This window comes from Schistocerca nitens, chromosome 3 (assembly GCF_023898315.1).
Source record: "Schistocerca nitens isolate TAMUIC-IGC-003100 chromosome 3, iqSchNite1.1, whole genome shotgun sequence".
In the NCBI taxonomy this organism is placed as follows: domain Eukaryota; kingdom Metazoa; phylum Arthropoda; class Insecta; order Orthoptera; family Acrididae; genus Schistocerca; species Schistocerca nitens.
The window spans coordinates 743,021,559-743,038,601 of record NC_064616.1 but is presented as its reverse complement, the minus strand read 5'-3'; the positions used below and the strand labels follow the sequence as shown (position 1 = coordinate 743,038,601).

At 44.9% G+C, this 17,043-nt stretch overlaps 1 protein-coding gene across 1 annotated transcript in view; it reads right to left on the bottom strand.

Annotated features, from left to right (window-relative positions):
* LOC126248720 (uncharacterized protein KIAA2013 homolog) overlaps positions 1 to 17,043 on the bottom strand; it is a 210,011-nt gene that overhangs the window by 113,579 nt on the left and 79,389 nt on the right. Inside the window, exons 2-3 of the mRNA XM_049950026.1 lie at positions 9,533 to 9,639; positions 9,333 to 9,436 (exon numbers count right to left, since the gene is read on the bottom strand). Coding sequence (XP_049805983.1) covers positions 9,333 to 9,436; positions 9,533 to 9,588 — 160 coding nt within the window. The 5' untranslated portion in view covers positions 9,589 to 9,639. The remainder of the gene's footprint in view (positions 1 to 9,332; positions 9,437 to 9,532; positions 9,640 to 17,043) is intronic.

Genomic DNA, 17,043 nt, shown 5'->3' with positions numbered 1-17,043 from the left:
GTATACTTGTGATCTGTATCCAGTTGTGTTGGTTCCTAGGTTTGTTGCTTGGTAATAACAGAACATGAGGTGTCGATTAACTTCATCTGACCATCTCATCCTCTGTCTTTGTTTTCCTTCTAGGGTGGTTGCAGGAAGCATATCCTGCAAAACACCTCTATTTGGATTTAAATCATTATCCAGTTGGCTAGCAGTGTCGTTACCATTGTGGGCGGGCATAGGGTTCAAGCGTCGTCCCCGACCATGACGGCGCTTGTCCGAGGCTTCTTTAGTTCTGTCCTGAACCAAGTAATCACACTAAAAGGGGGGTTAGCCCTATTAGTGGTTTGTTCTTTTCATCGCCTTTTACGACTGGCAGAACATACCGGAGGCCTATTCTTTTCCCGGGCCTCCACGGGGTTTATTATTATTATTATTATTATTATTATTATTATTATTACTTTTATTATTATTGTTATTGGTGTCTTTCCAAGGTGAATGGCTTTTGTGCCTAAATAATACAGATAGCCTTACCACAGGTGCAATCACAATGGAGGCGTAGTTAGTTACGTGTTCCATTGATCAATAGCATAGAAAAACCTTTATGATGTGGAACATGTCAAATGCACAAGAAATGCGCACAGGAAACTTTTTTTTTTGTATTATAGTGTTATACCTAAATATTTCTATTATCTATCCCATTCTCTTAAATGGCACAAAATGCATATATTATATCTGCAGATTTATTTACTCATATCTGTGGACAGGCTGAACTAAAATATTTTTCTTTAGGAAAGGTATCAGCCTTTCAGTATTTGCATGGGCAGCAGTCTGGATGACTGACTGACATGTCTTCTAACATTAGTCAGCTTAGCCTTGCCAAGGAATTGCTGTGAACAGCTAAAAGTGAGGGGAAACTACAGCCTTTATATTTTCCAAGGACATGAAGCTTTTCTGTGTAGCTCAATGATGATGGCATCCTTCGTGAAATATTTTGGAAGTGAAAACTTACCCTATTGGGAGCTCTGGGCGTGCACTATGTCATCAGGAAAAACAAAATTGGCATTGTATTGGGTGGAGGATGGATTATTAGATCCCTTAATTTGGTGGGCGGGTTAGAGAATTCGTTTCAGAGTTTTACTGTCCTTCAGTCACCAGCCCTGTGTATAGCCGACTGCCAGCAATGTGCAAGTAGTGGGATACCCTTAGCAGTGCCAGTTGTATCATAGTTCGAGTGGAGTAGTCTATTGCCTGATGAATACCCATAACAGATGTGTAGTGAATTCCATAAAGTGATTCCTTCCATTTAGGAATCAAGTGGAACCAACAAGAGCTTAAGTCTGGGGAGTGTGGTGGGTGGTATGGCACTTCCCAGCACCACCAGTTGAACAAATCATCACAGTTCATGCCATATGCACCCAAGCACTGTCCTGCAAATTGATGGGCGGATCCAGCAGAAAGTGCTGGTGCTTCTTTCTATAAACTGTCCATTTTTGGAACACAGTCAGCAACCAGCTAAGAGAAAGAACCAGCAACACTTTCTCCAGGACCCACCCATCATTTTGCAGAAAAATGCTCAGGAGCATATGGCGCAAGCTATGACTTATTTGATGTGACTTATTTGTTTGATCGATGGGGCTGAAAAATGTACCACCCACCGCACTCCCTGGACTTAAGCCCTTGTGAGTTCAATGTCACTCCTAATGTAAGGAAGCACTTCATGGCATTTGTTTCAAAACTTTTACACAGACACAATACACCACACCACTCAAACTATCAACACAACTGGCACTGTTAAGGGCTTCGACTTCCACATCACTGACAGCAGGTTATAAACAATGCTGGTAACTACTCTGAAGACCAGTAAAACTTTGAAAAATGTATCTATTTTGTATAAGATGTAAACAAATAACTTCCATCATTTAAGTTCAAACTCTCATAAAACAAAATGGATACGTTGAAGTTACACATTGTGTAGATTGGTGAAGTGCAGTGGCACAAAGAATATGACTTCCGGTCAGGTGAATACATGGTAATCCTCACAAAATCAAATAGCAGTAATGCAGGAGTAGTTCTGATACAGAATAAGAAATTGGAATGCAGGTAAGCTACCATAAACAGCATACAGGTTGTGAGCACACTACCACATCCAATATAGACACAAAGCTAATACTCATCACTGCAGTACAGGTTTATATGCCTACCAGCTCAGATAGATAAAGAGTTTCAAAGACTGTAACACAAAAAAACAGAACTAATTCATATCAATAAGGGAAGTCAAAATTTCATAGTGTAGGGGATTGGAATTCGATAATAGGAAAAGGGAGCAAAGGATAAATAGCAGAATAACATGAACTGAGACAAAGTAATGAAGGGGGAACCTAACTGGTAGAATTTTGCACAGAGCACAATTTAATCAGTGCTAACTCTGGGTTTAAGAATCATGAACAAAGGCAGTAAATGGGGAAGAGACCTGGTGGGATGTATCAGATGGGTTATACAAGGGTGTGCTGAGAAGTAATGTCTCTGAATTTTTTAACTGAAAATTCTTAAAGTTTTTTAATTAAAACTTTATAAACCTTTATTCTCCATGTCTAAATATTTATTTCTCATCACAGTCACTTTGGCGACTAACACATTTCTCCCAATGAGAGACCAGTTTGTTTATACTGTCACTGTAGAATGTTTGACTTTGTTGACAGAGCCACAACCATGCCTCTGCTTGCACCGCTTCATCACTATCAGAGTGAAGTCCTCGAAGGAGTTCTATAAATTTTGGAAACAGATGGAAATCAGGTGCGACCAAGTTGCGACTGCATGAAGGACGATCAATGACAGTGAATCTAAGATGTCCAATTGTTGCAGATGGCAGCATTCATGTGTGGTCTGGCATTGTCATGCTGAAGAAGAGAGTGCTCTATTTGGATGATCTCTTCAGATTCATTTTTTCAGATTTTTGAGGGTCTCTTACACAGTGACATAATACTGTTACACATCACGATAATACACGCTACAATTTAGAGCCCTCTAGCAGGTGGTCAACTTCGGTCAATGAGTGGGAAAGTTGACGAAGTAGTATGCATGACATGTAATACCTCAACCAATATTGAGAACAGCTTTAAAAAAATTCAGGCATTAAATTTTAGCAGGCCCTCGTGGTACAGCTTTCTATGCTGTATCCCAGTGTATTGACCTTTTATTTATTTATTTATTTATTTATTCCTGCTGCAGCTAATTAGAAAGTGAGCCTGAAAACTTTATTTGGCAACAAGATGGAGCCCCTCCATATTGGCATCTCATTCTGTGAGAGTGGTTACACATCGAAGTCCCTGACCACTGGATTGGTCATAACGGTCAATATGACAGAGCTCTTTTCCATTGGCCTCCACCTTTGTCTGACCTCACGGCATGAGATTTTTTCATTTGGGGATTTATAAAAGATTGTGTCTATGTTCTGCCACTATCTAATAATTTACCAGAGTTGATACACAGAATTGGAGAGGCTGTTGCTTCCATTATTCCAGACTTGTTAGCCATAGTGTGGAAAGAATTGGATGTTGGATCTTGTTGTCAAATAAAGTTTTCAGGTTCACCTTCTAACTGGGGAAAGAGCCATTCTTGCAACACATCAAGATAATCCACCCCGGTTATGGTAGCTGCAGAAGGAAATAAATATATAAAAGGGCTGTACATGTTACATTGGGACACAGGATAGAAAACTGTACCATGAGGGCATGCTAAAAAGTAATGCCAAATTTTTTAAATTCTGTTCTCAATATTGGTTGAGGTATTAAGTATCATGCATACTACTCGGTCAACTTTTCCGCTCACTGACCCAAGCTACAACCCTCTGCCGTTAGAGGGCTCCAAATTGTAGTGTGTATCATGGTGATGTGTAACACAATTATGTCAGTGCATGAGAGCCCCTCAGGAATCTATAAGCACGAATCAAAAGATTTTGTTGACACATGGAGCACCCTCACCTTCAGCATTACAATGCCAGACCGTACATGAGTGCTGCAACAATCTGACACACTGTGTTCACTGTCATTCCTCATCCTCCATTCAGTCCTGACTTGGCCACATCCAATTTTCATCTGTTTCTAAAACTCAAAGAGTATCTTCAAGGACTATACTTTGATAGTGATAAAGTAGTGCAAGCAGAGATAATGTTGTGGCTTTGTCAATAAAGTCAAACATTCTACAGTGACAGTATAAACAAACCAGTCTCTCATTGGGAGAAAAGTGTTCATCAGCAGGGTGCCTGTGTTGAGAAATAAATATGTAGACTTGAAGAATAAAGGTGTAGAATGTTAATAAAGTTATTTCTTACTTAAAAATCTTTAAGAGTTTTCACATAAAAAAAATTCGGAGGCATTACTTTTCAGCAAGCCCTCATCTATTCAGGGCTGGGCACCTTCTTACTCGAGCATGCCCTTGTGGCATGATATCTGCATCTGGTGGGTTGCCAGCCATTGATCCACATGCGCTCCTCCTTCACAACCTGTTTATGCACATTGTCAGTATATCAGGTGTTTGGATTTGGTGCTGATTACAAATATTATGTTTACAGGCTTAACACCAGCAGGTGCCAGCAGGAACTGCCACCACTGCCTATAGGCTGTTCGCACAGCAGCAGCAATAGCGGCGCTGCTATTGTGGTCTTGTTTGCATCTGTGGGTCACGTAGTCATCAAGAGCCCATGGATACTCTCTGCTGTGGTCTACTTAACCCACAGTGCAACCTCCAGCAGCCAGTTGCAGTTGTAGCTCTGCTCCAAACCACATCTGCCAGCTGCCTACAGTATCCTATATGTTAAAGATCCAGCTGATACTGTACCACACCACATTGCTCCACTATGCCACACAGTAGCTACTGTACACCTTCCGTGGTTCAGTGCTACTACGTACGATGTTACAGCAATTATCAAGTTGATGCTTATTTAGATTTTGAGTCATATCTACTGTTCTATGAATCACTATTCTTCATCATGGTGTTCACTGCCATCATACCAAGCCACATCTGAGATTTGGATACACAATGTTCTTTGCACTTTGCTCTTGTTTATGCTGTGGATATGTTACGCTATGCTGGGCTAGAAATTGTTGCTGACTTGGTATCGCCACTGGCTGTCGCTTCTCCGTTATTGTATTCTGTGGAGTTTGTGTTTGGCTCCATAAACAAGTAACTGCTCAGCATTCGTTTATATTGCATGCCACAATACAATTGCTGACACGTATTATTGGTTTTGCAATGTGTCCTGCACTCCTGACTTTGTGCTTCTTGTGTTCGCCTCTCTTTTGTGCATTTCAGACTGTGATCCTCATAACTGGTGACTGCAGACTGAGCTTACATGTGCACCGATACACCAGGACTGTAAATTCTTTTGCACATTGGTGCCTGGACTGTCAACTTTTCTATGAACTACGGAACTTTGTCTTCTGGACTTCGTCCAGCAAGCAGCATGTATTTTTCATTCTTCCCAGTCACCATGGACAAATCACCTTTGCAGCTGTGCTGCAGCAGCTGATGGCTCAACAGGTGGACAGTCAAAAACATATTTACAAGGTCCAGTCCAGGGTACTGATTCAGAAACAAACAGCCAATCCTTCGCTGTATCCCACTGTCACTTTTTCATTTTATCTGTTGCCTCTTCACCAACATAGACACCACAACTTCCAATGTTTCAGGTTTTCAATGAAACTTTGGAGCCATGTTTGGCCTTCTTACGTCAGCTCAAATGATCTTTCGTGGCCCTCACCATCAATGTGGACTGTCACAAATGACCTCTTCTCCTTGCCTGGTTTGGCACTTCGACCTATCATCTTCTTCTATCCCTTAATCATGGAGTCGACATTTCTTCCCTCTTCTACCACATGCAGGACAAGCTCAATGCTCATTACAAGGTCCCCACTGTCTCTCAAGCTTCAGCATTCAGTTACTCTTCTGGGACATCTTCCTGTCCTGTCAGGTATCCCAAGGGCCTTTGTTCCAAGTTCCACCACCTGTTGCCGCTGGCTCCTTCGAGGTCGGTTCTATTGCCACTTGGTTGTTGCATCAGGCTCCTGCAGAGACACCTTTCCCTCCACCACCCCCAACACTTCCAGCTGGTTTTAATGAGCCCTGCAGTTCTGACACAACCCTCTCTATAGTTAACATCAGCACAGCCTCCGTCCATGCTGGCCCCAACACTGCCATCACTCCCATATCTGCTCCCCTTCTTCAGGCTTCCATTTCTCCTTTGTTCTGTCTTTCTTTTCAGTTTATAGCTTCCCTCTCCCTTCTGCGCTCTCTGCTCCCACACACCTCCATGTTCCCAAGTGCATTCCCATGCACCTCGGCACATCTTTGGGTTCCACCACAGCTGAACATGCCTGCACTTAGTCTCCTTTGCTTGCTCCTTGCACCTTAGGTTTTCCACTCCTTTCTAGGAAGCCTTCTCTCTCTGCATACAGACCCATTACTCCTTCGGCTGCCATCTTCATTCTTTCATGTTCCTTTTGCACATTTCACAATCGGCATCTTCCTTCGCCATCTCTGCCATCACACCTGCCACAGCGGCCACTGCCGGCACCACCAGGACAGCCTCTGTTGCAACCAGCTCTCCTGCTGTTGTTGGTCAGGCTGACTCTGGCTGTCACTGCCAATGCCAGCCCAGTCAAAAGTGGCATGTCACTAATTGCCAGCCCAGTTGTTCCTGCCGCTGCCATTTCCACTGCTGCTGCAGCTGGCCCTGTCGCTGGACTCCACAACCATCACGCACTTAACACGCTCTCCTGCATGCCAGTGCACAACTCCTCACATTCCAGTGTACCTTTTCATGCACTTGATCCCCCAGGGTTCTTGATGGTTTTCATGTGTTTTCTGGTTTCCACCCCATGCCTCATATTCTGTCTTTTCTGCAGCTCTCTGGCATGCACACACCGTGCCTTCTTCAGGTCCTTGCCCTGTGCTGGTCTGCCACAGCCTCCAAGATGGCCACCCACAGCTGGAGCCAGCTGTTTCTTCCAGCACGTTTTGTTGCAAGCCCTCTCCACAAGACCCGACTGTCCTGTCATTGTGACGAACCATAGAATCTCCACCCACCACACCCACCCTCATGCTGCCAGCCTCCTTCCTGTCAGTGTCTCATTTTTTACGGGGTGGGAGGAGTGTTGTATATGCAGGGCTGAGCCCCTGTGTATTTGAACATGCCTATTATGACATCTGCATCCTGCGGGTTGCCGGCCCTTGGCTTGCAGGTGCTCCTCCTTCAGAAACTGTTCATGTGCCTAATCAGTATATCAGATGTTTGGATTTGGTGTTGATTAAAAATATTATGTTTGCAGGCTTAATGCTAGCAGATGCCACCAGGAACCACCACATCGCCCATAGGCAGTGCGTGCAGCAGCAACAATAGCAGCACTGCAATCATGGACTAGTTTGCGAGTCACGAGGTCATCAAGGGCCCATGGACATTCTCCACTGTGGAGTACTTAACCCACAGTGCAACCTCCAGCAGCCGTTTATTTAGATTTTGAGTTATATCTGCCTCTGATTGAAGATGCTCATTTGTGTAATTATTGTCTTATGGGAGACTTTACTTTCTGAGGTGATGCTATAATAAAATTAATGTACATTGTGGGACTATCTGTGGAATCACCATTCTTCGCCTTGCTCTTCACTGCCTTCATACCAGGCGACACCAGAGATTTGGATATGATATGCTCTTTGGACTTTGCTCTTGTTTGTGCTACCGATTGATATACTAAGCTGGGCTAGAATATTGCTGTTGGTGTGGTATCACCTCTAGCTGTTACTTCCGTGTTATTGTATTCTGTGTAGTCTTGTGTTTGACTCCATAAACAAGTAGCTGATCAGCATTTTTCTGTATTGTGTGCTGCAATAAAAACATTTAATTTTGGGGACTCTCTTTGATATTGTGCTCGGGCGTTGCTGTTTTGCATATATGGCATATGTGATGCTGCAAGTGGTGAAACAACAAAGCACTACTCACACACGCACTTATATAAAACTGTCTGAGTTAAGTTTTAATTGTGTCCTTGAACCAATACTCCGAAACACAGGTGATATCATTAAAATTTATAACTGGGACATTCTTTTATGGACAGCCTGTATTTTGATAAACTTTATTTTCATAAGTTCTTGAAGGTTACCAATCACATGTGTCCTTTTCAAATTCAAAACAAAATAATTTTAAAGAACAAAGGGAACTTTACATACAGCTGTTTAAAATACTGCTCTTTCATTTGTAATTATTATTCATTTGCTCTAAAGTGAAAATGTCCAATAGAGCCAGGAGGATCCATAGGAAACAGTGATGGTGCGAAAATAATATGTTGATTTTGAAGGTGGGATTTTAAAGAAGAAAAGTAAAAAATATGATAGACATAGGAAAAAACAATAGTGCAGAAAGTGTGAAACTGAGCAAATACTACATAGAATGCCTAGGTAAATGTGACTTTGCATGGGTAAAAGTTGCTGATTACTTTAGTTAAGTCATGATACAACCTCACAAATGTAAACATACAGTAAACAGAGATTATCACCATAGCTCAGATATGAGAAGTGCTAGCATATTAGAAAAAGACACTGTATACTATAACAAGCAACAGAATTGCACACAACAACGTAATAGTGGTGGTGGTAACAGTAACAGTACCAGTACCAGTACCAGTAGTAGTAGTAGTAGTAGTAGTAGTAGTAGTAGTAGTTGTTGTTGTTGTTGTTGTTGTTGTTGAGCAGTGAACTGGTGAGTTGTGTACTACACTATGGGGCATTTATTAGGGTGATTCAAAAAGAAATGAGCAAGAGGCTGTAAAATGAAACTGGTGGTAGGGAGCTTAACGCCATTTCCTACAGAAGATGGTGTGGTCCCTACAAGAGCGCTGAGAATGCAACCTCACTGCTAGGACACAGTCTCACACCCACGAGATAACAGAGAGAAAACACCCATATGTTGACTGTCCACTGCACTCTGTAGTGCTGAAAGCAGAAGTGGTGGCTTCAAAAGTAGAGCACAGGGCTGTAGGGTGTTTCCTTACAGGGGAGAGATGCAAGAAAGGAAACTCATTGAAGAATGGCACAAGTGTATGGAGAGCACTGAATGTCAATTGCTATTCTGACACTCAATCTTACATCTGGAACAGTGGCTGCCATTGTAACTCACTGGTATTCAATAATGAGAGCAACCAGCTACATATGTACAATAAATGATATGAGTGGTCTGCACATTGGCTGTGAGGGAGAACAAGTAGAACTTAAGAAACAAGTTTTCCAATCAGTTGCCAGCTTTGTTACTATATAATTACAAGAGGCACTTCGTATTCACTTGATTTTACATGTTAACTCACCTTCATTACTAGGCTTTGAACCAGATATCCACTGAGTCATGCTTGGCCCAAAATACCGAAGAAATAAGAAAATCAGTATAAACACAATGGCATATCGGCGGTATCTGAAATTGAACATCTTTAAAATACAGCTTTGATACAAAGATAATCAGCAAAAAACTTAAAAAATTTTAGTGCCATTGAAGCATAATAATACATACGTCAAATTCACATGAGCCAATGACCACAGCTTTCGGAACCAGTCAAATGGGTTCATTATGGTTATTTTCCAGTTGACTGTTGCATTCCAAATGGTTTTCACTGTGCCCTTAAAAAAAAAAGGAACCTTTTTACAATCAATAAGGTCAAGCATACAATACATCAGATCCACTCAAGAAGGATTTGATGTTCTCCGATTTTAATTTTTCACATTTGAAATATCATTAACTTAGATATACTGACTATTCTTAGGATTATGGCCAAATTCAATATCAACTCTGTGCAAACTGTTGTGACGTTCATAAAAAGAAACATCCTGAGTACTCATGGGATTAAGAAGTCAACAATGAATCGAACACCATTGTGATTTGCTTCTACTGAAGACAATGAGCCACACAAAGCATATATGGCATGTAAGTAGTTGCTACAGGGTGCATGTCTAAGCAGTGTGATCAATTCATTATTAATCACTTCATTTCTCCTCAAAGGGTAACCATTAGAGCTGGGATTTCCATGCAAATGAATACTTTGGCAATCTCGAAAGTACATGCATATTTCGAAGATTTTTTTTATGTAATAGCATGAATTTAGATATTTATAATTCATATCATATCAATTTTTCTGACTTCAGTGCACATACACTCCTGGAAATTGAAATAAGAACACCGTGAATTCATTGTCCCAGGAAGGGGAAACTTTATTGACACATTCCTGGGGTCAGATACATCACATGATCACACTGACAGAACCACAGGCACATAGACACAGGCAACAGAGCATGCACAATGTCGGCACTAGTACAGTGTATATCCACCTTTCGCAGCAATGCAGGCTGCTATTCTCCCATGGAGACGATCGTAGAGATGCTGGATGTAGTCCTGTGGAACGGCTTGCCATGCCATTTCCACCTGGCGCCTCAGCTGGACCAGCATTCGTGCTGGACGTGCAGACCGCGTGAGACGACGCTTCATCCAGTCCCAAACATGCTCAATGGGGGACAGATCCGGAGATCTTGCTGGTCAGGGTAGTTAACTTACACCTTCTAGAGCACGTTGGGTGGCACGGGATACATGCGGACGTGCATTGTCCTGTTGGAACAGCAAGTTCCCTTGCCGGTCTAGGAATGGTAGAACGATGGGTTCGATGACGGTTTGGATGTACCGTGCACTATTCAGTGTCCCCTCGACGATCACCAGTGGTGTACGGCCAGTGTAGGAGATCGCTCCCCACACCATGATGCCGGGTGTTGGCCCTGTGTGCCTCGGTCGTATGCAGTCCTGATTGTGGCGCTCACCTGCACGGCGCCAAACACGCATACGACCATCATTGGCACCAAGGCAGAAGCGACTCTCATCGCTGAAGACGACACGTCTCCATTCGTCCCTCCATTCACGCCTGTCGCGACACCACTGGAGGCGGGCTGCACGATGTTGGGGCGTGAGCGGAAGACGGCCTAACGGTGTGCGGGACCGTAGCCCAGCTTCATGGAGACGGTTGCGAATGGTCCTCGCCGATACCCCAGGAGCAACAGTGTTCCTAATTTGCTGGGAAGTGGCGGTGCGGTCCCCTACGGCACTGCGTAGGATCCTACGGTCTTGGCGTGCATCCGTGCGTCGCTGCGGTCCGGTCCCAGGTCGACGGGCACGTGCACCTTCCGCCGACCACTGGCGACAACATCGATGTACTGTGGAGACCTCACGCCCCACGTGTTGAGCAATTCGGCGGTACGTCCACCCGGCCTCCCGCATGCCCACTATACGCCCTCGCTCAAAGTCCATCAACTGCACATACGGTTCACGTCCACGCTGTCGCGGCATGCTACCAGTGTTAAAGACTGCGATGGAGCTCTGTATGCCACGGCAAACTGGCTGACACTGACGGCGGCGGTGCACAAATGCTGCGCAGCTAGCGCCATTCGACGGCCAACACCGCGGTTCCTGGTGTGTCCGCTGTGCCGTGCGTGTGATCATTGCTTGTACAGCCCTCTCGCAGTGTCCGGAGCAAGTATGGTGGGTCTGACACACCGGTGTCAATGTGTTCTTTTTTCCATTTTCAGGAGTGTATTACAATAACTTGGGTGATAGCATTTCATTGATGTTTTTATATGAATTACGCCAAAAATGCAGAACATGACTAATTTTGCGAATATTTGTTGCTGTCTGTATACTTCATAGTGAGTTCAAGCACCTTACCTCAGCTCGGTACAAGTCAATAAAATTCATGCCTTCTATCACTTCTGGCAATATTTGCTACCTAGGGTGAGATATAAGAACTACTTTATTTGAGCAACGTGGATTGAAAAGTATGTTGCCAGCACTGCACAAGCTACTTCCCTCAGCACTGCCAATCACCCCGTGCACCGTATCTTCTCACCTCAATCGCCTCTGAGGTGAGTTCAGTGTGGTATTTACAGGCTGTATCCCAATTATTATTTTTAAGTAAAAAATTTAAGCAATTGTGGGCGGGATGTTGTTTCGTAGAACTATTGTTAAAATACCACAACAACACATCAGTAAAACATTTCCAAGACTCGTCTGTATTATGTAGTGGACCGACAATAGAACACGTTTCACTGCTGCTGACAAGCAAACCACGACTACACAATAGAACCACCCCACCCCCACCCCCACCACCACCACCACAACCACCACCACCTCTGACAAGGCAAGGCAACAACACCGTCAGGACGCAGGTCTTCACCTCAACCTCATGCTCACGAACAATTGTCGGTGACCCACCAAAAAATTCACCCCCACCTCCACCTGATCGTAAACAGGTCTTCCTAACTGTACAAAGCCTTAGAGAAGTCCACCCTCCCTGTCCACCACAGACCAGTCACGAGAAGCAGCAGAGTCTGTTACAATACAACTCACATCATCCATCCGACTGCTACAGGCCCAGATAACCCAGCTAGTAAACATTCTCGCGACAATGACTCAGCTCCCCGCCAACCTCAGATCGGCAGCACAGCAGTCGCCTATAGCAGCGTCATCTTCAGAAAACTTGGTCCCCACCATGGATACAAGACCTAACATACAGAGTCTCAAAATATGTGCATGTAACGCAGATAACCTTAATCACCAACCCACGAAGTTCAGAGAATTCACGCAGGATGAAGACATTGACTTACGCCTAGTAGGAGAAACATTCCTAAAGCCAGGATTAAGAGTTTCTGTACCAAACTACAATTGCTGCAGAAATGATCGACCCACCCACAGAGACGGGGTCGCAAAATATGTCAAAATGGGAATCAAGCACCACCAAATATAGCTCCCCCCTCCCCCACCTGCTCCCCGATACAGCAGAAATAGAAACTGCAGCAATAGAAGTAGCTACAGTAACTGGCCCCCTAACAGTCGTTGCAGTGTATCAAGCCCCTCCTCCCCCCCCCCCCCCCCCAGGTTTTCAAAGGCTAGAAGATGATGACGTAGCTGCATTAAGCCAGATTAGAGGGAAACTACTAACTGCTGGAGACCTGAATGCCAAACATGCGAACCAGAACTCGAGACATCAAAATCAAGCTGGTCAATAACTGGAACAGTTGGCACGCACACCAGTAACAGGTATGGAGCACAGAGGAACCGACACACTTCCCAAAGAATGGAGGAAGACCGGACGTCCTCGACATCACCATAACAAAGAATCTGGTAGGCTTTGTTAAACAGAATGTCGTCGGACCCTGTGATTTCCGACATCGACGTGGGAGAATTGCGCTCTATCTCACAGCACCAAGTTACGTACAGGTGCATTAATAGTGAGCAGTTCAGCAATGCAGTAGCTCCTGAACTTGCCCAGACCCCACCTCCAACTGCTGAAACCACAAAACATACGCTAGCCGACTTCACAAAGGTGATCCTATGAGCTGCTGAGGGAGCCACACTGTCTCCTCCTCTCACCCCCCTCCCCCCCTCTTCCACGCTCCAGGTAACTCCCTCCGCACTTGCTTGCGCAAATACGGCACAAAAACAGGGTTGCCAAAGAGTGGAAGCTCACCAGAAACAGGGGCACACTGAGGCTGCTCAACAGGCTACAGAGAGAGCTTAAAGCAGATTTCAATGAGTACCGCAAGCAGCAATGGTCTGCAGGGCTTTCAGCTCTTAATCTAGAAGACAACAGTTTATGGCAAGCCGCCAAGTAGTTCACGAAACGATGCGCGAAAATGCCACTGTTGCATGGCGAACATGGACTGCAGTTCAGCGCTATTGACAAAGCCAACGCACTAGCGGACTTGTTCGAAAAGCAATTCAAACCAGCTGAAGCACAGGACAGAGAACACGTAGCAACTGTCTGCCAACAACTGGCCGCGTATCTCGAAGCGGATGACAAAGATGACTATACACCACTCTTCATTTCTGAGGACGTGGCGCGCTGCATCAAGTTTCTGCCGAACAGGAAGGCGCCAGGACACGACCAGGTCACCAACGAGCTAATAAAACTCCTCCCGCTTCTGGTCATCACCCACTTGACCGACATATTTAATGAACTGACGCGATCGCAAAAATTCCCGACACAGTGGAAACACGCAGAAGTTATTGCAATCGTGAAACCAGGAAAAGACCTGGTGTTCCCACAAAACTACAGACCAATTAGTCTACTGCCTACCCTCAGTAAACTTTACGAGCGCCTCCTATTCACCACTATACAGGACCATATCAGAAGACAGCAGATACTGCCGAAAATCCAATTCAGCTTCCAACAAATATACACCGCTCCCCAGCAAATTATGGGGACTGGTTGAAGCAGCCACAGATGGCTTCAATCGAAAGGGCTACTGCTGGCTTGTCTTACTAGACGTAGCAAAAGCCTTCCGTTTAAGACTGGCACATCAAGCTACTACACAAGATGTACTCCTTACGCTTCCCCGGAAAGATCGACAAAATCGTAAAAAACTATATCCCCGGTAGCAGTTTCTCAGTCAAAATCGATGGATCCCTGTCGACCAGGACTGTGCAGGCGTGCCACAAGGTTCGGTCCTGGGGCCCGTCCTCTACAATGTGTACAATGCTGGCATTCCCACGACGCAGCATGTACACACTGCGCAATAAGCGGATGACACAGCATTCTTCTGCTGTTCGAAAAAAAGAACGTGGTTACCAGATGTCTGTAAACCACCCTAAATAGGATGGAAAACTGAGCTAAGCAATGGTGCATAACCATCAACTCTTGACAAGATGCAAACCATGCTGCTCACCAGTCGCTACGGCAACACTGCCCACCAAGACAACCCTACCAACTGCTGCGACTGCAGGGCGAAAACCAGCAAAGGAGAAACTCTGTGAAGTACCTCGCTGTCACACTAGACAGGCACATAACATGGAAATGTCACATAGAGGAGCTTCGCAGAAAAGCTCACGCCAGGATGCAGGCTCTCTACACTGTCTTGAATCAGAGCAGTTCCCTTGATCCCGAAACAGGTGTAGTGGTCTAGCAAAGTCTCATTAGACCGATAACGGAATACGCATGCCTGTACAGGGTTACGCAGCCAGATCGAGGGTAGATAGTCTACAAAAAGTCCAAAACAGAGCGCTAAGACGGGCTCTCCACGTCGCCATGTGATTCCCCACAGCAGACCTACAGGAAGCTGCAGGCATTGAAAGGTTAACAACGCATTTACGCACCTTGGCTGAAGCCTTCTATCCCATGGCGTGGAATTTACAGAACGAGCTGATTAATGCCCTTGGCAGTATGACCAAGACAGAGATAAATACAGGGGACCAAAATCGTTACGGTACTTCTGCAGTAGCAGAATATATAAGATAAACTCTCACAAAGAAAAGGTAAGAACGAAAAGAACAGCCCATCAAACACCAAACACAACAGAGAGGGAAATGTCCAAGAGCGACACCATTCACAAAAACAACCTCTTCAGGAAGAGGGTAAAAAGAGAGAAGAGAGAGAGACAAAGGAAAGAGGTTGGATTCTGTACCGCCCAGAATCTAATGGGCGTTGACAACTGATGCATCTGTACTGAATTACACAGGGCGATCCAAAAGTTTCCATTCGAAGGCCGTACAATCCAGAATCGGTATGCAAAATCGATGTTAGCATTGAGGCAATCATTCTACATACGGACCAGGTTGAAGATACCCATAGTATTGGTGCAAGGCGATTTCTACCACAAAGTACCGTTATCCAAGATGGCGGCGGTGACGTCAGCCAAGATGGCACCTGTGACGTCATCTGAAGACGTCATCCAAGATGGAGGATTTTGGCGTGAAGTTTAAATTTCGGTGGGAAGATAGGTCTAGCTCCAGTAACCTAACCCCCTCCCCCCAGAAAATAGCGGGAAGTTCAAATGCCCTCAGGATAATGCAGCCTCCACTAACCTAACAAAATGGCGGGAAAGAAAATCTAAGAAAATGGCGGGAAAGAAAGGGCAGTTGGGGTTAGCGATTCCTGTCGGATCAGGATATGCAGCAGGCAGTTATGTACTTCTTCACACAACAGGACACTGTGTTTTACCAAATGGGTAGTATTGCGGCAAGGCAGTTCTACCCCAAAGTACCATTATCTAAGATGGCGGATATGACGTCATCCAAAATGGCGGCTGTGACGTCATCTGATAACGCCGTGATGTCATCTGATAACGTCATTCAAGATGGCTGATTTTGGCGGGACGATAGGTCAACTCGGTTACCTCCACTAACCTAACCCACTCCTCCACAAAATGGTGGGAAGTTCAAATTCCATCAGGATAATGCAACAGCTACTAACCAAAGAAAGGGCAGTTAGGCTATCTCCATTCACCCAAGTCATCTAACCACCACCTCTTCCTAGGGATTGGCGCGAAGTTTGGATTTTGGTGGTAAAGAAGGTCACTTGGGCTATCTCTACTAACCCAAGAAAATGGCTGGAAAGAAAGGGCACTTGGACTACCTCCACTAACCTAAGTCACCCGACTGCCACCTCTTCCTAGGGATTGGTGGGGAGAGGACTCAACCTGTGTTCGACATAAGTCTTTATTATTTTGTATCCACTATTTTATTTAAACAATTAGAAGCACTACCACCATCCAGTGTCGCCGCCAAGGGGTCCTGACTCCAACTGACCTAGTACACAGTACCACAACCAGAGGGTGCTGTCATCCCTCCTGTGATGTAATCCAATATGGTGGGGGGAAATGGCGGGAAACAGTATAGTCACCATGGTCACAAGGTCCAAGTGGCCCAGTACTATGTAACACCACCAGAGAACGCTGTCGTCTGTTCCGTGAGGTAACCCAAGATAATGGGGGAAAATGGCGGGGAATAGGACTCTGCCTGTGCCGGTCATAAGTCTTCATTTTGCAGGCAGTGTCTCCACCATGAGATCTTGAGTCCAACTGACCTAGTATGCAATCCTGCCACCAGAGAGTGCTCTCATCCATGGCATAACCCAAGATGACTGTCTGGAGGGGAAAAAGACTTAACCTGCGCTAGGCTACTGGGGAGAGTAAAGCAGTGTGCTGCATTATTTAGGAGCAGTTTGCAGGTCTGTGTGCTGTGTACTGAAATTACTTCGGTGTGCTAGTTTG